Genomic DNA, 21,954 nt, shown 5'->3' with positions numbered 1-21,954 from the left:
GCCTGCAGGTTTCTTTGTGAATTTGTAATGTTCAAAACAAAGTGAACTCTGGAAAATCGAAAGCCCCAGGAATTACAAGGGAACGGTGTTGTAAAGATTCACCCGTGCGTTTAAAAATCCCCAATTCCCAGCAGCGCAGACGTACAATAAATAAGTGTAAAACTTTTCATCGGCGTTAAAAAAACGTATAAGAAACGAAAGTAGAAAGCGCGGTGAAATAAGGAGGAAGGGGTAGAGAAGAGAGCCGATTTTGCTAAAGCAAAAAAGCTCGCGGGATACTCCCTCGCCCCTTAAAGCTCTCGCGCGGCGTCCCTCCCTCCCCTCTAAGACGTGCCCATTCCACGGGGCGCCCTATCACCTCGGGGGGTTTATTCCGCCCCGAAAGCTCCGTCGACGCCCACAGGCGTGCGCAGGTCCCACCCATCGTCCAATCGTCGTATGGGAGCTTTAAAGCTCGGTCTCTCAGCTCGCCGGGACGAAACCACTCGGCAAACACCACGTGCGGCGCGCCCGAGACGCACGTGTGAACCGGAGCCTCGCTCTCTCGACGAAATCGCGAGCTTTCGATGGACGGTTTTTTTAAATATTGAAAAACACGAGAACCGCCCAAGAGATATCCTATCGAAAATCGGGCAGAAAAATATTGCCGCTCAGCTTTATGTACATTGTTATGGTGTTTGCTCAATGGTTTTACCGCGTTGACGAATCGTCAGGGAATAGTCCGAAAGATATACGAAACGATATTAAATACCCTTTATATTGAAAAATATCGGTGCTTTTGCATCGGTGAATATATGTAAAATATTTGTAACAATATTTACGCGCAATCGAACCGATACTCGAACGTTGATTTTTGAGTGGAAAATAAATTTGTCAATAAGTTGAAAATACCGAAAAGCTCATCGTGAAGATCGAAAGTCCAGAAGATACGCTCGGACGAGAAATCTAATCAACGCTTAGTGAGTACTCGTTGTGCAGAATTTATGCTTACACACAGTTATACACAGATTTTTACGCAAGACTTTCGTGACCGAAAAAATTTCAGATCTTCGCATAAAATTATCCCATTCGATTCAATCGGTTTTTATTTATTTTTTATTTTGATTTTTTTTTTTCCAATGTTTCGAACATGTGCCCCGTAACGAGGAAAAAATTTCTCGGTTGTGTTTGCGAACTCAGGAGAGATAATATATCTGATTCGTTTGTTCGCCCTTTCGTGTGGTTACTTTTCCGCTGATTGGCGAACTTTGACTTTGAATCAGCGGATCGAGGAGACCTCGAGTTTTCCAGCTTGCGATCCCCTCGACTCGGAGTTGGCCGATATTCAACAGTTGGTCTTTCTTTTATCTTGCAAAGCTCACCCACCCCCTATCCTCACAATTTACCCTCCCTCGTTTTACGTCACATCCCCTCCGTACCTTCAAGGGGTCGAGCTTTTATACACCTCGAAGCACGCACGAGACGCGTCAATTCGATTTTATTCTTCAATAGTTGAATCGAGCTGTGAAGGGTCCGGACCATTGTCAATTTTTCACCATCTTTTAAATTTTCAAATTATATTAAATAATTGCAAACTCGTTTTGAATGTAACAACTCGATTATTAAAATACGTGTATTCACTTCAATAAGATAACTTTCACTCAATATTTTACACTACATCCGATTAGAATGAGACATTCGGTTCAATGTAAATAATCTACATTAGACGATGAATTTTTAATAGATTATTAATAAGGTGCCGTTCTCCCTAATTATTCAAATAATTTGCAAGTCGCTGTTGTAAACAATTCTGATTTTTTTTTTTCGCTCAGTAAAACATAAACAACTCAGTAGAAATAATTCCAAATAAAATTTTTATCATTCATTCTTTACTTCTTCGGTGAAATTCTTCCATAATTTACGGACCGTACCCAAAAATTTGACGCATCGAAATCTGTGAATAATACATCAAGGATAAAAATGAAGAATTTTTCTTTTCATTTACCAATCGAATTGCAGCACCTCTGAAATTTTAGCCTCGAAAACTTCTTTGCGCATCATTGATTCGAAGAAATGAAAAACATCTTTCGCTACGCATAATTCGAAGGAAAAAAATATCCATATGGCTGGTTTTTTTTGTTTTTTTGTTTGACTTGATTTCCTGACTTTCGCATTTCTCCGCAGGCTTGATTCCCAAAATCATCAAAGATACCGACGACATGCGGGAAATTCGAATTTCGCCGTTAGGGCAAACATTCTCCGCTATGCATCGCTCTGAAATTTTCACGCGTTGGTTACGCGTCCGAAATGCGGTCTGCGTTCCCTGACCGACTCCATAGGCACCTGTCTACCTTGGCCGGTGCCAACACGAAGCGCGGAGCGAGCGAACGAACGGGGGGGTGAGTGCAGTAATCGTTCGGCCCACCTTCAACCCCCGGGGCAGCGGGACCGCTATTTATTGCCCGCACTCGGTCGGTTCACAACATAAATATGTTACACCTATGACCGGCGGTACCCTCCACCCCTATCGATGCGGCGTCACGTCCCTGAATTCCTTGACTCGAGTCTTGTTATCTTTATTTTCTTTTCATTATTACTATATTCCACTTTGTTTCTTTTTTTTTCTAAAGATTTTCAAGGGACACGATTTTGCGAGTTTGCCAAGGGCTCGATCGACGTGTTTGGCCTTTTTTTTCTTTTCTTAGACACCGAGAAACGAGAGAGTTCGTCAGCAGCTACGTGGAGAATTCTTGACCGATTACTAGTGTTTATATTTGAAAATATAAAATATCGAGCAGCTGTCTCGCAGAGATTTTATCGATCAAGTTTGTGTGAAAATTTGTGACATAATTATTCTAGCGGATAAATTTCATATCTCTTTCAATTAAGTTTAATGGAAGTCGTAATTTTTATTGGAAAATTGACTTCACCGGGATTTTGGAGGAATTTTGAAAAATTCGTGGTAAGTGCAATTCTACATTTTTGCAGATTCGTTATCTTGAACAAGAAAGGAACGGTACGCTACAACTGGAATTTCACTTTATACCCTCAGTTTTGAAAATGGCGAATCAAAATTCTACACGTTGGTTTATCACAAGTCTTGAGAATTTCACGTTGATATCCAATTTTTTTAAACATCGATATAAGCAGCTGCTACGATACAATTTTTCAAAGATATCGTTTTCGTCCTTTCTCTGAATGACATCAATTTTTTAATAATCCTGATTGAATTTCATTCTTACCATATTTTTTGAAAAATCTTCCTGCCGAACTATAACAGCCATTTTCATTGAATCTTAAAACCATGTAAAAATTCGATATGCAAATAGAGTGTTTGTTTCTAGTTCATCGGATTATTTCGTTTAACATGCAGCCACTTGGGTCACACGTTCGTGACAAGCGGCCGTTACGTGTCACTCGAAGCGAGAATGAACGCGGCGCATAATTTTCATCGCTCTACAGCCGTTTCGTTCAAGCTTGAAATACAAAGTTTAAAATTTTATAAACAAGTTGGCGCAGCGTCGCGTATACGTTATATCGTTACAGATTTACCTTCACTAAGAAATTTCTAAAGGTCGTACAGTGATCACAATATCCAGCATTTCTCTGTGATAAAAATGCAACATGGAAGGTAACGGAAAAATTGTCCACCGTATATATTTAATATGTTTTTGATGGGATAAAAGTTTTCTAATGGAAAGTAAACTTGGTTAAAAAAATATAATTCGCGTGATTCCAGGTAATTTCAAGTACATGTTACGACTTCGAACGATTTTAATTACATATATTTTCACCCCTCAAATAAACTTTGTTAGATGACTTGATGTAAATTTACGTGCATATAAAGGGTGTCTCAAAACTCACACAGAGTTTGAATTTTTGCCGATTTGGGGTAAACTGTTGCTACCAAAAATCAAAAAGTAGCGCTACAGCTGACAGTTCAGGGTTATTAAAAATAAAAGGCTTTCACGCTGCTAGCTTTTGTTTTTTGCCCGCAACACTTTACCCCAAAAATGGCGGAAAATTGAAATCTTGGGTGAATTTTGAGACACCCCTTAAATCACCTCCATTCGATATCGGCCAATTTCGATCAATTAACTTAAATCCAAAACTAGAGTTCCTTCAGCTGCAACGTACCCTGAAAAATACCGTGATCTTGAGTAATTAATACCCAACGTATTAGTCGGGGAATGATTCACCGTGATACAATGATCTTGAAGGAAATAAACAAATGGTATAATCGACTAAGAAACATTGTTATTATAAAACCGTTCCTCGTATTATCGATATCAATCAAGCTTGTGTAATTAAAATATTCTCATATTCATTTCCATCGCATAGCAGAAACGTCGTTTCATTCTTGTTCAAATATTTCATTTCAACTGCCATACTTCACTCTCTCTTCCTAACGCCTTTAATTCGGGCGGTCGTCGAATTGCCTCGAGTATTCTGCAAGGCTTCGATGCATCCATGCATCCCTCCGACGATACCGAAGGAATCGAAGGATCAATTCGCGGTCGGGGTCGGCGTCGATCATGTGTCGGGATGGCTGACGTGCCGCAATAACACAAGATCGCGGCAAAAGCCTCTTCGCGTCATACCGATGCCGCGATGCAACGATTCAGTCAATGCCGACAGGCGCCGGAATTCCCATGGCTTCCGTAGCCGAGCTAATGATGCATATCTCGGTCTGTTATGTCTTGAATGCCTCGATCTGGTTACGGTAACAGGGGTGTGCTCCACAAGCGCTGGCTCGACGACAAGGGTGAGAGCTTGCGGTCAAATGCTTCCATGACGGCGCCACCTGCGTCGCATCCTACAATCGCCGGATTCGCGTCATTCGCGTCGATTCTCAATATTACCTGCGCATAATGATCCTAGAAGGAGAAAAAAGAACACTCGAGGGTCGCTCTGAATTCCTTCCTTCTCTGCTCCACCGTCGTTCAACCGAATTTTCACTGCGTGAAGTTCTTAGATTTTTTTTTCGGCAATTATTAGAAGTCTAAATCTTTAATACAAAAAAAAAAATGTATCGTTAAGGAGATTTGGAAACTCATGAATCAATACGTTTTATTCATTTTTTTTTTTTTTTAACGAGACCGTTGTACTTTGAGTATTTATCAAATTAACAAGTTCGTAAACTGGGAACATTTTTGTGAAAATGCAGAAGTAGAAAATACTGTAATCATAGACAAAAGCTTCGAAATCATTAAATACTGTAATTCAAATGTCTTCAAGATTGATAGAAAAGCTAGTGGATTCGTTCGATTTCATTATGCGATGGCTTCTGTTATTGAAAAAACTACTTCCTAAAACGGTACTGAAACGGAATTTTCACCGTTTATTAATCATAATCTATATCGCTAAAATGTTGTAAGAATAAATATATTAAGACGCATGTACTTTGTGGAAAATAGTCTATTGAATAAAATGAGCCGTAATAGAATGAAATCGAACGAATCTGCTAGATTTTTAACAACCTTAAAGTGATTTGAAATGAAGCATCAATATCCAAGCTTTGGTTTCCTGATTCTAATATCTCATATTTTTGTATTTTTTAAGAGACCTTCGTAACAAGTATAAATCTATAACAATTCGGTAAACACTCGCTGTACGAATCTGTCGCAATAAAGTCGATAAAAATGAACGATATTTTGGCAAACCAATCCCGATAAAAATGTTTTTTTTTTCTCTCTTCAGATAAATCTACGATTGCCATCGAGATTCGCACGGTGCGCAGGCTGCATAATTGGTGTGAATACAGTGAAAGGCAACTCCACAAATTTCCAAGCGCATTCGCTGGGTGCTTTGAAAATGAATATCAATCTTCCTGTGCAGGAAGTAAAAAAAAGTACATAAATATATGCTCGAACGCTTCCCAAACGCAGATAACGAATTCCGGGAATTTTGCGGGGACGCATTCCGCAGTGAGATTGTTCAAAAATTGCCCAACACAAAAGCGAATAATTCAAACGTCACAATACCTGTAATTAATTCGCCACGAGCTTAATTAAATTGTGAAATCCAGGAAATTCATATCATTATCATTGTATCCAATAAAAATATCTGACGTTTCATTAAGCGCAATTATTTCGATCGTTAAATTTTCCGGGGAAAATTGTTTCGGCAAATATTGTACGTGGAATGCTAGATGAAGCTTAATCCATTTTAACATTCAAATGGAGTAAGTATTGACGATGAACAAATGAATATTCAATTATTTCATCAGAGTGCTGGATAGATTGTGACTTCAAGATTATACATCAGAAAAATAAAGAATGATTTAAAAAATAAATAGTGAAATTTATGTTGATCGAGGTTCATTACATTAAAATAATCTCTGTCTAAGGTGGAAAACTGTTAAGAGACTACTTTAAGTAAAAAAAAAAGTACATCAGTCGTTGACAACTTCGTAAAGATTAAATTATTGCTTGGTTTTTTAAAACAAAATCGGGTCATTTGATCGATATGAGGAAAACCTTATCTGTTTCATTGCATGATTTATTCTTGTAACGTTATAATGATTTTGCATAAGAAGCTTTCTTGGTCGTTATCTGCGATAATTCACTAACACCGGAGCAAAGGTACATTTTCAGCATTCAAAATAAAATAACACTGTACCTATAATAAGCTTAAAAATTATTTGCGATTAATTAGTCTTTGTTAGTTAAAGTTCACGGTCTTGGAAGTCGAAGATACAAATGTTACGTTAAAGATAGATATATTTTCCACATATTTTATATATTTATATATTTTACCAGGATTGTCTCAAGTCGCAGCTAATTTAGAACCAATCTTCGATCATTTCTTTCTGTTTTGAAAGTTTCTTATTCAGCCTCTGCCCAAAAATTCTACGCCACGTGACGAGCTAATAAACGCGATGTAAAAATCGTGAGGCAGTTTACAGACGGTATGAAAATTTTCGGGATATTTGAAAACGATTTGGGATTATCGGGCGGTCGGAAATCTAGAACGAGTTCAGAAATACGGTTGTCAGAGCATAGTGGAAGAGTAATTAATAGTAAGCCCGTATAAATCAGGTCCGGGAGGGCAGAGAGCAGGACTCGGATCTCGTTGGGTGCGGGATTATACCCGGAGGGTTGCTGGTTTCCCCGACTCGCTAATTTTTCAAACGGCCGCCATAATGGTCCCGGCTAATTACTGATTTTTATCTGCTCGCCCACGAGCGTTGCTGCACGCGGATTCAGCGGGGTGTAATTATTAACCGGCACGCCACAGCGATTCGCGAACTAACATGATTTTCTCTGTGATTCTGCACAGCCGCGCCGCCGTGCGACCGGAGCCGCGATTTTAACCTACGCACACAGCCTGTAACCCTTCTCTGCAATCTGGGCGCAAAACGGATCGCGAACGAGTTTTCCCCCCGTCAAACACAAACCCGAGCATTCGCGTGATTGACGCGTAACTGCGGCTGGTTCTCGGTTATCAATATTCCTCACGTTTGCGAAGATCGTTCTGCAGACGGAGAGAATGTAGAATTTAATGGGAACGCGAGTTTAATCTTTGCGTCTCGTTCACAGAAAATCGATTTTCTTTTTTACCGATGTAATACATTTTGCGCGAATAGCATGTTTCAAAATTTAACATCACACCTGCAAAAGCATTTCACCGAACCTCAAGAATTTCCAAAGTTCGCAACGATGTATCGTCAAAGACTTTGAAATTATTTCAGCAGGATTTACGTAATCTCGTAATATTTCGTAGGATTTTGAATAATTTTAAAGATTATTATAGAGATCCGGCAGAATATCAAATCATGTGAAATTATTTTTGAGAATACCAAAAGTTTTCACATGATTTCAAGAATTTCGAGTTAATTTACAAAACGCTGAGCCACATTTTATTTACAAAAATTTCCAAGAATTTTATAACACACGTTCAAAGCTTCCTATAGCAACGTTGAAAAAAAAAAAATGCAAGAAATATACCAAATAATTTTAAAAATTTAACCATATTTCATAAAAGTTGAAACAGGCGTATAATTTCTCATTTACATAACTTGAAAATATCATGGATAATAATCGCAAGTTTCGAGAAAAAAAATATTCAATCATCTAATTGACCTGTGAACAAGATTTGAAAGGTAGATTTCTCATTTTCATCGTCGATCTGACGAAAGAGATAAAAAAACACAAAAAAACAAAAAAAACAAAAAAACAAGGCAAATTCATTTAATCTAAAATAAAAGAAAACAAAACATCAAATTACAGATTTCAAATTCATTGTCAAAAAGTACAACGCGTCAATTTTCGAGTAACAAAATTGTCGGGTATCCTGCAGGTGGTCGAGAATCGAGACAGCTTGCATCAAAGTGCTTGGTGTTGTTTTTCTTTCACACACACACACACACAGTCACTGCCGGGACGATAAAATGTCTAACATGTTAGAAATTCCCCGCATAGCGGGGGCTGGTATATGCCAAACTTAGGAGGCAACTTCAGGGGTAACAACATTACAACATTATTAGATTTACCGCAAGTACCTACCCCGAGGGTTTCCTACACGTTATACACCCGCGCAACTCCTGCACGCACTCACCGGCACTTTATGCCTACACGTATGCTCGGCTCGCGAGTCGGCTTCGGGGTTGGAAGCTCTGGCTTTGCTAACTTATTTCCAACAGACGGGTTTCGCCCCCTCCTGATAAAATTCTAGCTTCGTTTCAAAATATTGTTGAAATTATTCAGATTCGAAAATCCATTGCGCAATTTTTTTATTTATTTTTTATTTTCTTATTTTCTTTGCAAATTTTCAACAATTTTTTCCATGAAACTGAATTTTTGTATTTATTTTATATCAAAATTATTCATGATCGTTTATCATTGTATGTGTCCACATATTGACCTTCGCCGAATATATATATATATATATATACATATGCAAAAAGTTGACTGTTTATTAGAGACAGATTGAATTATTGGTGGCGAATTAAAAAGAAAAACAGGCATTCTTGTTTTTCCGCAAAAAATCAAAATCAGTCAATAAAACGTCAGACTTTGACCGGATAGATATGTAAACGGGTATTGATCCGTATTTATTTTCTTCGACTTCTCAACTCCCATTGGACATTTCCTTAACGATTTCACTCAATTAAAATAATTTCTAGGGATTCTTCGTTGTACGGATGTGTGATGATAATTAATATTTGATTATCTATTCAATTCCGTCATCCAAAAACCGTGCGTAAAGCGAGACGAAAAGGGATTATAAGTAACTTGTAATGTAACACCTTGTGAAGTTTCAACACGTAAGGATTACGGATAAATAACAAGATTATATGACAGTGAAATTTTTCATTTCACCGTGGAAAACATTAAACTTTCACCAATAGTAAATAATACAATTTCAGCATTCTACATGACAAAACAAAGAAATTTCCGAAACAGATGCGATAAATTCCAACCATAATCTTAAATTGACGATAATTGTCCGGTCTTTTTTCCCCAATTCATTTCTTTCGGCACGATGACGTCAAAGTTTCGAATATTCAAGACGGTCGTCCCCCAGCGTCCGGTATACTCCTCCAATTTTCGCTTCACTTTTAAGCCTGCAGTATTGTTTCAGGAGGGTACAATGTCACGAGGCGAGTTAAGCTTCCGTAGTCACCCAAGGGTGTTCCGTAAACTATGCCCGTTCAAAAGTTCAACACAACTTCATAACGCTGGGTACGAGGAGTTACTCAGGTGGTACGAAAAGGGGGGAAATTTGTTCGGGCGTGAGCTTACACGGGGTTATACGTTAAGTACATAGGTGTCTGGTAGTAGTTGGCTGCGCCTGCTAGTTACCGGGGCCAAAATCTCCACCATTCTCGTTTCCCACGTCGCAGAATAAAAGCTGAAAAATTAGGCCTGCGACTGAGAGAAATTTCATTTGTCACAGTGACTAGAAAAATTGAGTAAAGCAGGTATCGTAAAAAAAAAACGGTTTAAATATTCTTGGGATTACGAAAAACGAGGTACACGTAACTATTTTGCGCTATCGTCGATCCTTTTTTGGTAATTCCAACGCAAAATCAGTTTCTGAGGTTTACTCTAATTTTTTAGTTAAACAAGGCATTGACATCAATTTATCGTTGCACAACCATTAAATTTTCGCAACATTTACAAAAAAATATAGCAACAGTGATGATAATGAGAAAGAATAGTAACGGATACTAGACTTTCCGGTAACTGCCAGAAAACTAATTTTCATTTTCTACCTCGAACTATATTTTTCAACTGTGGTAAAAAATGAAAATAGTTAAGGACTGAGCGATAGTCGAAACTAAAAATTTCTCTCGGTGTAAAGTTTAAAAATTATACCCATCCGAAATCTATGCATGAAATAATTCAAGTGACAATTTTCGAATACTCCATTTGTTATCTGAACTTTGAAGGTGTTCAAAAAAGAACTCTAGTGATTCTCCGCTGAACGAAAGAGTAAAGAATAAAGAATAAATAAAAATAGGAAACGTCTTCTTCTTCTTCAGCGCGTAAAATGATCTGCGGCAGGGAATTTGAAGAGCGGCTAAATTCTTGCTATCTCGCGGCTTCTGCGGCGGTATAAAGTGACGACGAATTACCCAGGTTTGAGAACGACGCGGCTCCGCAACTCCACTCGAGTCTCGGGCGGTTTTAGGGGCGCCGTTTAGCGTCAGATAGCGGAAATGTATGAGGGATGGGGGGGGGGGGTGGGCCAACCCGTCGCTCCGGCGTCCCCTTATCTTAAGGGGTGCTCCTCAATAGCCACCATTTGGCCACCGACACGCCGCCCCCCTCTTGGCGTCCCGTCCTTTCCATTCAATTCTTCTTTTTTCAATCTCTTCAAAGCTGCTGCTACTTCAACTTTCCCGGATCACATGACCGCCGTTCGTTACAGCAGATCGCGCGGATCGGCCTTTTCAAATGAACGCGATCTTTAAACGATTATCAAAATTATTATTGCCGGTGAAAATTGTCGCACAAATTGTGAGGGACGATTATGAGCAATTTTGATTATATCTATATAATACTGAACCGGTTTACGACTGATCATATTCAATTTTTTCAGCCATGCATTCGACAGCCATTGAAACATAATTCCTTTGAGACTTGACTCTATTGATCCCGCGGCTTACTCAAAAAAATAACTATTGATGATTAAAGGTAATCGGGTCGCGAGAAAAAAATTGTCTTAGTTGTTTATAATTCGAAATTTGAATGTAAGGATGTAATGTTTGGATTAGATATAAAAGTTGTACGCGATTCTACATTCCCAATTGTCTAGAATTTCTTAATGTGGATTCTGAAAAAATTACTCACCAAAAAAATTACGATTAATGATTAACATTTTTTTTTTTTATCTACTTTTGCTAGAAAAATTTGGAACAAAAAACGTTTCCAACTTTTGCCCCATCAATTTTCTTACTTAAAAAATTGCGCGACGGTAACTTCAAGCCAGACACTTTTATCAAAATTGAAAACCAAGAGTGTGCGTCGGTAGTAATCGATATTCCGATGGCTGTATTTTTCGATATGTATAAAAATGATATTTTCTAACTATTACAATTTACATACTAAAGGATTTAACAAAATGTAAGAATTGAATTTAAATTTGTCTTTTCAAATTTTCTCTGTTAAGTGTGATTTATTGTTTATTTTTGTTATGCGATTGTCACGATTTATACATATATGTGATTTACGACTAATTTCTGTTGCTAATGTTCGAAAATTGAGCATCTGAATTAACGAAACTAAAAGATTAATCACTCCCGCCGAATGGAAAAATTAGAAGATCGGATCGTCATGTCCGCGTGAGATGGAGTAAAAAAGAAATGCACTACGAAGAAGCGAGTTGATTTGATTGAACTAAATAATCAGGTAGATGAATGAAGTTGAGGAGTAAAAAAGGCTTCAAGTACCTGCAGCCAGAACTCAAAAGTATCGATATTTCGAAAAATTCGTCTTTCGTTATTTCACTTTCGCATGTTTTGAACTTCGCCAAATCGGCCTTCCGCAATACATATTGATCCCCATGCACCCAATTCGTTTGTGAACTTTACCGTTTATTTTCTTCCTAAGCTGTGCAAGCACAGCCTTTTCTGCATCTCCTCTTCAAACCGTCAGTCATATCGTTTAGAAAAAAAAAGAACAAGCTGGTATATTTTATCTCGAGAAGGTTGAGGCGATGTGACCGAGTGGTCCTCGCAGTTTGTAAACAGCAACAGTTCCGCAGGTTCCGTAACGTCCTTGGGGCACAAAGGCCTGATCTCACGAGCAGCCCCACCTCATTTAAGGCTAACTGTCCACAACGGGGGTGCAAACTACCCTTATCTGCGGACGTTTATGCCCGCACCTTATCTGGCCGAACCTCTTCCCCCTCGAGCGGGAATCGTTGCCGTGGTCCGCCTGCCAACAACCGCGTGGTATCCGCGTTTCACAGCGAGCATCGCCTCTTTACCCATTTTTGCATCTTTCCCGGTAAAACTTGGGCGCTGAGCCACCTCTTATTGTCCAAAAGATACTTACTCGCTTTATTTCGCGCGGTATCCGAGGCGGCGGAATTGCGTCTAGTTTCGAAGTTTGCGCTGCATGATGCGAGGATTTTATTGCCACGGAACGGACTCGAAACTCCTTCAAATGTTCGGTAAGCTGGAGATAAGGTCAAATTAAAATTCAAAAATTTTCGAGTAGCGTGAAGTTGATTGACACCAATTATGAAGACTGATCGCCGAGGAGAAGGAAAAATCGGTACAAAGAAAACAAGAAAATTTTGAAATTTTCGACGATTATTTTCAAATACATGTGATATATTTTTCTTTTTTTTTAATTTAAACATAATAAAATATTTTGTGAAATTTTTGACTCAAACATTAACTTACAATTTCGTTATACCTAATTTGATTAACATTTACAGTAAATCAAGTATCGGACAAACTTGAAAACGGCGATCGCAAATCTGATTTTGAAATACAGTTTGAAATCACAAATTCAAAGCTTCGTTTCTATTTTGCTGAATTCCCGCCACGTTTTTTCGATGTTTGGGGTTCTCAAGCTAATTCACGTTTTTCTAGAATGTACGCGAAACTAGTGAACAAATGTTTGTGATAATTTGTCAAAAAACGTCTCGAAAATATACACCGCGAACGGATTTACAATCCAGAATGAATTTGTCTGCAAATTATTTCAGCCGATCAGGTAACGAAGAAACGACAGACGGAACATGATGACTTAAATTTTGCAACGCTAGAAGAATGAAGAACGGTTCTTTGTTCCCGTCCTGTGACTCGTTTTCAATAACGGCTGACAATGAAGATAGGCCAATAAAGAAAATCGGAAAACGGCAAGCAGTTTCTTATCTGTAACTACCCCCTCCGCCTTTACCGTAGCAAGAGAGCATTTCTCTGGTCAAATGGCTGACTGGAGAGAGAAAGGTCGGGGGATGTTGTGGTGAAAACAAAGACGTTACGCGCCCCTATCTTGGGGTTGTAAAATAACCGATGAACGAGTCTGCAGCGGGGTTTTTTGCCCTCTCTCAAGACTTCGCTATTCTCGTAGTAGTCCGGGGATAGGTAATAAATGCGATAAGCTTCGTATACATAGATTGTTACCGAGACGAAATCATTATTGATATATACAACGGCACGTGCTCGGTCGACGTTTCATATTTTCTTCCAGAGGGAAAATGACAAACGTGGAGTAGAAATAGGTTAGCGAAAATGCGGAGGATAAGGATTTTACATCTTAAAATACTTAAAAAATTTCAGATCAATTATCCAATATTTCCGATTTTACTTTACGTTGAGCATCATTGTTAAAATGATGACCATTTCAGCTCATGGAATTTATGCTACGGATATTGAGGATCCCCGAAGTCCGCTGGTCTAATATACATACAGTGTAATTTAAAGTTCTTCAGCAATTATACGCTCAGGTAATGTTTACTCACGAAAAGTATAAACGACAGAGAGGCGATACGAAAATACATGTTTATGAAAATACATCAATCACTGATGCGGCGTTTTTAATCTGTATAGTACATCGTTTTGATTAGGCAGACTTTATTATCAAACAGCGTAGATTTCTATCACAATAGTCAATTAGTGTTTGAAATGTGGCTTTCACGGTTACAGTATTTTCTCAACGCGTTGTTGGAGGGCTCTCGAAATGGAAAATGTTGAAATGCTACGTTCTCGTTCGTTGTCTCGGAAAGTGTGAAAACAGAAATAGGTTGCACAAATTACAAAGGTTTTATCTTCACCCACAGTCCGCCTTTAGCCGCTGCCATGAAGTAAAACGGGTTTAGTTTTATAGGAAGCTGAGTTTTCGGTGACACTTCAAGAGTGAAGTTCCCGAGCGTCGTAGCAATTGCTGCCTTAATTTGCAGCATGGCCATTCGCATACCGATGCAGGCTCGAGGACCTCCTCCGAAAGGAATGTAAAGAAATTTGTGTCTGGCCTGTTTATTGTCTTCGGAAAAACGGTCAGGATCAAATTTTTCAGGATCCGGCCAGTACTCGGGGTCCTTTTGCATTCCGGCCAGTGATATCATCACAGAGGTTCCAGGTTCAACTTCACACGTAATTCCGTCGCATCCTTGGAGTTCGATATTGCTCGTACAGACTTTGAACAAAGTCCCGGCAGCGGGATAAATCCTCATCGATTCGTACAGCGCTTGTTCGAGGTACGTCATTTCTTGAAGTGCCTCGTACGTGATTCCATTGTGCTTTTCAGCGACGGTCAAAACTTCCTCGCGAACGCGTTGTTGAATTTCAAGATGACTCGCCAACAGGTGTGCGAAAAAACTCAGCGTAACGCTTGACGTCTCGTATCCTTCGATGAAAAATGTTGTCGCGTGTCCGATGATAGTTTCGTCGTCGTATTCTCTGCCAGTGCTCGGATCGATGGTGCCGGATTTTTTCAAATCGATCATCATCTGCAGGGAGTCTTTACGCTGCACGTTATGATCGTTTCTGTACTTTATCATGTCTTTGACAAGCTTCACCAACAATTGTTGGACTTCAAGTGGCATGAAGCGTGCTTTTAAAACTTTCGCAACCAAGGGTACGAACAGTATTAACATGGTCTTTATTCCCTTGATGATCGTCGGTTGGAAGATAGTTTTTCCGATTTTTGTAAAGGTCCCGTCTTCGTCCTCGCTGAAGGAATGACCTTCAACGCCAAACGCTGAACTGGCGGCAACCTCTGCGGTGAACTTCGAGTAGAGATCCTTCAACTCAATTTCGAACTCGCCGTTTCCTTGATTGACTTTGTTATTCAGATACTTGACAAAACTCGCACAGACAACGTTTATCGACTCGTAGATGTATTTGAGCTTCCCCGGCGTATAGGCCAAGGATAATAGCTGACGAGAACTTTTCCACTCATCACCAACAAGAAAGAACGGGTTTTTGGCTCCCAGCCGGTCCAATTGAGGGTCAACCTCTATGCCGTTTGAATTGAAGCTTGCGAAACTCGTTTGAAGCACAGCTTTCACCAGTTCGGGATCTCTCACTAAAAGTGTGGGATTGCCGGCGTTGTAAAGTCCGACCATACTTCTGCCGGGCATTTCATTGTAAAACTCCTCCCCCAATTGAAACACGTTTTTCCGCATCAAGTACATGGAAAAGAAGTGTCCGAATCCTGGCACGGCGCCCTTCGGACAAGGTACGCATTTCTTTTCCCAGTATCCATTGTTCTTCGTTAAGTAATGGTAACACCAAGCGCCCAGCAGGCTTATTCCACAAGCGATGTAAATATAATACATCGCGATTCGATGCTCGCACCGCGATCACACAACTCGACAGTCTGCGAATCCAGTGAGAGGACTCACTTCAGTCGGATCCCCGGTTGTTACTGATGTATCAACGCGATGTGCGCAATAACCAACGTTGACAACGACAGATTGTCCGTCATCAAAAGGTTACTCAATGATAGTTGCGGGTTAAATGTAGGGTCACGCTCAGTGTTCGCTGTGCTCGTATTAAGATGATAGCTACACATGCTAGTTCTCGCAATCACGAGTGCGAATCAAGTCCATGCGAACGGAGTTCAAATTTCAGAGGTAATTAAAAAAAAACACGCATAAAATTTTTCACTTCATTTGGTAGCACATCTAATAGATGTGACCAATCCATGTACCTGAACAGTAGGGTGAAGAACCAAAAAAACTAACTAACCAACGTAACGAATTTTTGAGTTTAGAAAATCCATGCGGGGGTCTTTTTTTAGAGAATTTAATACCCTACAAGAATATGCCTTGAAATTTTTTTTATCTTAAACGGTTCAAAAGTTATAGCATTTTTAATAAAAAAAATTTTTTTGCGTGTTACATAAATGGGAATTTTCAATTGGCCAGCGACACCTTTTAAAATTGAGCTAAAAATTTTTTCCAAACGTGAGAATTTTTTTCTCAGTAAACAGGTCCTTTTAAGACCATCGATTCGATAGGTTAGTTTTTTTGGCTCACCCTACCGAAGAAAATGTCTAACTTAAGAGATGAAGATGAATTCCAAAAGTGTTCGACCGGACATCGCGTTACCTAAGTTCGTCGTTATGACCCGTTTCATCTCCATTAATCGTCGCCCTGATCTCGTATTTTCCTGATCAGATCATATTCAATTCACGCTCTAAATTCTGGAGGCGTATCCTCAATCCGGCTGCTCTGTATAATGGGTACGTAAAAACAGACACGTCATAGCTCAATACGAGCAATGCAGGCGGGGAATTGAATAACCGGTCAAGTTCACTTTCAATCATGGAACGGATGCGAGCCTACTTTTCAAATCGCAGCTACTTATTCCTTTGCGTACTTGAAGGTGGTCCTTAAAAGATCATTTTTGGAGTTTCGACCGACACGCCTCCAAATCGGCGCCAGTTAATTCAAAAAAAAAATTCCCTACTTGAAATTTGAAAGGCAAATATTGGATTCAATATCGAGTGAATTTTCGGATTTTTGTCTGTCGTATTGGATCCGTCGTTTTGAATTTTTAAATTTCGATTCGTAATCAGCGAACCAAGAAGCCTCCCTTGGCCAAATTTTATCGAAATCCGTTGAATATATTTAATGTGCCGCTGAAGGTATTCAATGTGGGAATCCACCCTCTTGCGGGCACAGCTTAGAGTTGAGATAAATACGTGAAAAAATGAAGTAATTGTTATTTGAAAGCGATTTCGTGTGACGAACCGGTCGAAATCCAAAAATTAACATTTTAAGGACGACTACATACTGCTATTTGTTTTATTTTCGTATAGGCCGCCTTATTTAGTCGGAGCTATGAAGTAAAATGGATTCAGTTTTACTCAAAGTTAGGCCTCAGGTTATATCACAAGAGTAAAAACAAAAATTCCATAATCTATTCCTCGATTTTTTTTTGGATACAAAGTTTCATCTACCTAGATTCACGAGGTACGAGGGAACCGAAAAGAAAAAGCTATATTTCGGAGTGCAACTGACTTTTTGTTGATTAAGAGTAAAGTTTCGCGATGTCGAGAGTCCTGTCCACCTTTCAAAAATATTTCAACATTTACCGGAGAGTCAATTTTCCTGCTCACTAAGCAATACAAAGTCAAGAAGCCCGGAGACACGTCTTATTGACATCCTATCATATTATGATTTGATATATAAACACACAAAGCAATATCCTCCGATATGCAAATATGAAAAATTCCGATACACCGCCCGGTGTACATCAATTCTCAAGGAGCCTCGAGTCTTGTCGTCTGCCGCTTTATATTACACACGTTGTAAAAATAAAAAAATAAAAGAACTAAATAAAGAAAATCAACATATCCAGACGTACGTTTTCGATTACGTGCGTACCTGCAATACGTAAGAAAATAAATCCAAATCTTGATTCGGGAAAATTTTTAATATCTTCATCAGTGCCGATCAATCTAAAGTATAAAAAAAAACAATTCCCCTACCTGTGAGTTACTTACGCGAATCATAAACGAAGCGAGCTTTCTCTGTGACTTGTTTATTTCTGTGCTCTTGTCGAAAATTATGTTTCATGCAAGTTTGACACATGGGGGTTGGGGTGAGCAGATCAAAAAATTGCCGAAGACTAAGACAGCCTTGATATTCGATGGCGTGGGCAGGCCGAGCATGGCAGCTCTGCGTATGATATCCGTTTTGCCCCTTGGCGAGAGCTTTGATCTTTTATTACATTTTTACAACCGATTACATTGGCCAGCCGGCGGCGACCCCCGCAAACAACGTTATTCCTCCTCTCTGCCCCCCCTCACCGCCCAGCGTCAAGAAAACTAAGTTTCTTAGCCCTCAAGAGAGGAGGATACTGTTCTTGTTTGTACCAAAGTTAAGTCGGTTCTGGTATCTCGCAAGAGTCTCGCTCCTAATTAGGTTTCAGGGATTATAGAATTGTTGCCCAAACTTTATTACCGCACAGGATCGCTATTGTCGCCAAGTCTTGACGACGCGATCGCTCGAACGCGGTTCCGCAGAATCGACGAGACATTTTTTTACTGCAATCCGTTTACTTTTCCCGAGGAAGATAATTTGTTTCGGTATTTTTTTTTTTTTTTTATTATTATTTCTTTTACTTTCTGTTTTTTTCTGCCAATTTTCTCCCTGCGACGTTTTTACACTTTGTGCAGTTTTTATTTCAATTTTTCTTTCTCCTCAACGCTTCGAATATATAATTTAAACTAAACGATCCATGAATTACTGAAATCAATAAGGTGAAAGAATTTCATGACTGTGTGAAAAAAAAATTATCGTCAATCCAGCAGGGTACAATTTTTCCATATTCATGAGAAAATCACTCGAGAAATTTAATTCAAAACTGCATATACGTATCCCTAATTGTTGGTATCAGTTTTAATCTCCAGGCTCTTTCAACAGAAAAGAACCTTGACCATTGTATATTTCCAAAGGAAATTTGTTTTTGAATTTTACTACTACGTTTTCTTTACTCTTCAGGATGATTGAATTCTTTATATGCAAATATTCTCATAATATTACAACATATAACCGGGTCAATTTTTACCTGAGAAATTTGTATACAATAACGATACCTGTGTAAAATCAGAGTTACACGATACGTAAATAGTTACATACCTCGGGGCAGAAATTAAATGGAACGTGACAACTGTGCGCGCACATTGAATATATAGAAACGCCGAAACCTCAGCCCAAACCAAAACCCTGCAAACGTCGGTGGTTCGTGAGAGGGGGATCAAGCATTTCGCTAGGCGTTAATATTACCTACCGATGAAATCTGTATCCGGACGTCAACTGCACATACCGCGATCGATCACGGTAGTTGCGGTATCCGCAGGGCTGCTGGCCGCCCCTGATGCTGATGCATCGCGCGTCTCGGTTAAATCAGATCAGGGGCGGAGGGGATGGAAGTGACGGAAGGGGCGAAAGGGGCGAAAGGGGCGGAAGAGAGAGGGAATCTCGGCATACCCATCGCAAAACTCTTACCCCTTTCGGCGTGCGCCGCGCAGAGTCGAGTCGAGGGTGTTTAATAACCTGGGCTCGAGGGCTGCGAGGGTTGGGGGTGGGGTGGGGGGGCAGGTTGCATATGAGCGATTGCCCCCCACACGCCACACACGGCGTGTGTAGCGCCGGCCGTGGTGACGGCATTTACGTTAATTAAATTTCCCACCCCGAGCACCCCTCAGCCCTGCATCAATCATTGCACGCTTCGCCTCACTAGCCGGACGCTATGCCCAAAACCATTTTCGCCCAGGGACAGTTTAAAATTGCCACCCCCGCACTCCAACTTCTCCCCCTCACCCCCCACCCCATCATCGCTACTCCCCTGCAAAAGCTCGCTTCCGACTTCTCCATGTATAATATACGATTTTTACAGGATTTTTTTTCTACTCCGAAACGTTGAAGGATTTAAATTCACAAGCGTTGCACACTCGGTGATTTTTTGATTTTCAATAATTGTGTGAAAGAGGATGATCGAACGAATTGATTTGATTACCCTGCACGGTGATGATTTTTTGAAATTGTATTAGTCAAGTGCGATATTCCACAACTGGAATCAGAGTATACGACTGTCTTTAAATATGTTTCAACACAATAACTTGGACAGTACTTTTAACTCATTATTTTAGTCAATATCATATTCAATCGCATATTTTATTAAATAAATGTATCATATTTTTTAACTCTTCTAGAAAGTTTTTTTTTTTTTTTAATATTTAGAAACTGAGTGAACCTTATTCGAAATAAAAATTACCTTCATTACTTTTGCTACAGTATCTTCAACGAATACTTCATTTTTCCAATAAATTTCATCCGTGATTCGGTCAAGTATGACTGTGAAACGTGAGAAAATCGGAGTTGGAAAAATAGTTTCCTTGCAAAAAAAAAAAAAAGTGAAAATTTGAACTGATAGAAGATCGTTAATTCCATGGGCTCACCCTCGTTGATTGTAGTATAAATCATTATTTTAATTTCGTCCTTTTTTCTGCGGTAGGAATTACGTAATTCGTAGTGAGGCGGATTTGTTAATGCGTAATTAATGGTCCGGGTAGAGTAAATGATGGGCTGAAATTTCACTGAATTTATAACAAGTATTGTCGGGAAAACGTGCAACGCGTATTTCGGCGTTTGGTATATAATACACATATAAACGTAAGTAATTGCATTTAGGTATAGTAAAAATAAAGCTTCAACGTGCAGCGTAACCATGCAATAATGATTCATAGTTTATCCAATCCGAATTTCATTGCCGTACGAAAGTGTGAAATATCGCCTCTCAATTAATTAATCGCAAGCTTTCGAATAACGAAAACGTGGTGGAAAATTGTTTGTCATCCTGTAAACGATTATGATAATACGTCTGTTCAAATTTGATTTTCAATTATACGTAGTTAAATAATATTTCCATTAAGTAAATAATTATCGAGCAAGCAAAAATCGCTCTAATCGAATTTAAAAAAAAATCAGATTACACGGTTCGCGTTATAATTGACTCGGGAATGCCGTCCGATTTCACCGCAAATTGTCCGAAATAGATGAACGTTCGGGGCATCCCGGAGTTATCCAGTTAAAAAGGAGAAAAAAAAATGTGAAAAAAAAATACAGGGGAACCGCTAACTTAATTATTCGTGCTCGTTTCGGTTCCGTGTAGCTGGACACGAAGGGACCGTTCATCGTTTTCTCTTTAATCGAAACTAATTCAATAGAACAAGCTCGTAGGTACAATGCAATTATACGTATTATACCCATACCATTGGCATCAAACGTTATTTAATTATCGAAAAACATCGAACAACCACTCGTCAGAATTACACGTTCAACTCGTTAGCCCGAATATCGTACCTCTATACACAAACTTCATCTCTTTCGATTCATTCGTACGCGTGTACGTATCTACGTATGTATGTAGATGTACTCCGAACCGTGCCGTAAAATCGAATAACGCACAATATCCATAATTCCTCCGCAGCAATTGAACTTGTTTTCATTGTAACCGACCTTATTGAAAATTTTTTTCACAACAGCTGGAAATTGAAAATTTAAGTAAAATCATTCCTATCATGATTATAATTTCGAGTATTTATCATTCGAGTATGATAAAACGATCTTACATGCGTACTTCGTTTAAAAATAAGCGATTTGTTAAAAATTTCCAGAATAATGCCTGTATTTTTCGAAAACGAATAAATTTGCACCGCGAGACCAAATCTATGGACATATAATAGGTAAAAAATGTAAACGTAAAAGAAAATATCGAACGCAAGTACCGTTGAACGAACATTACCCACGCATACCAGGAAAGATCGGTTTAACGGTGGGGAAAAAGGAAAATATAAAAAAAAAAAAAAAAAAACCAACATAAAAACAACGACCACGAAAGGTGAATAGTAAACACATTAATAGCCAAAGACTGCAAAAGTGGGGCTGTCGTGCGGCGCATGGACCAATTAGTCGCGGGGTAGGAGCCAATTGGCAACCGAATGGCATTCAACGATCTGCACGTTGAAACGAAATGCCAACAGCGTTCGGGGAAAT

The 21,954-nt window shown here is 39.2% G+C and overlaps 2 protein-coding genes and 1 long non-coding RNA gene across 4 annotated transcripts in view; 1 reads left to right on the top strand and 2 right to left on the bottom strand.

The window, feature by feature from the left end:
- The window catches only part of LOC124294975, a 63,248-nt gene that overhangs the window by 18,096 nt on the left and 23,198 nt on the right, over window positions 1-21,954 (bottom strand). The gene's annotated exons all lie outside the window — the stretch shown is intronic.
- Window positions 496-21,954, top strand: part of LOC107216937 (LIM domain only protein 3-like) — a 108,815-nt gene continuing 87,356 nt past the window's right edge. For both annotated transcript variants that reach the window (XM_046742770.1, XM_046742769.1), the window contains exon 1: window positions 496-959. The gene's annotated coding sequence lies outside the window, so the exon portion shown is untranslated. The remainder of the gene's footprint in view (window positions 960-21,954) is intronic.
- On the bottom strand, window positions 13,946-15,832 carry LOC107225985 (probable cytochrome P450 9f2). Its single transcript, XM_015666641.2, has one exon. The coding sequence runs from the start codon at window positions 15,721-15,723 to the stop codon at window positions 14,197-14,199; it is 1,527 nt and encodes a 508-aa protein (XP_015522127.2). The 5' UTR covers window positions 15,724-15,832; the 3' UTR covers window positions 13,946-14,196.

Source organism: Neodiprion lecontei, chromosome 6 (genome assembly GCF_021901455.1).
Source record: "Neodiprion lecontei isolate iyNeoLeco1 chromosome 6, iyNeoLeco1.1, whole genome shotgun sequence".
Taxonomy (NCBI): Eukaryota; Metazoa; Arthropoda; class Insecta; order Hymenoptera; family Diprionidae; genus Neodiprion; species Neodiprion lecontei.
Note: the sequence above shows the minus strand (reverse complement) of the source record. Positions and strands in the feature narration are given on the sequence as shown.

Excerpts from the sequence above, each read along its gene's own strand:
- LOC107225985 (XM_015666641.2), bottom strand. The coding sequence starts at position 15,723 with ATGTATTATATTTACATCGCTTGTGGAATAAGCCTGCTGGGCGCTTGG.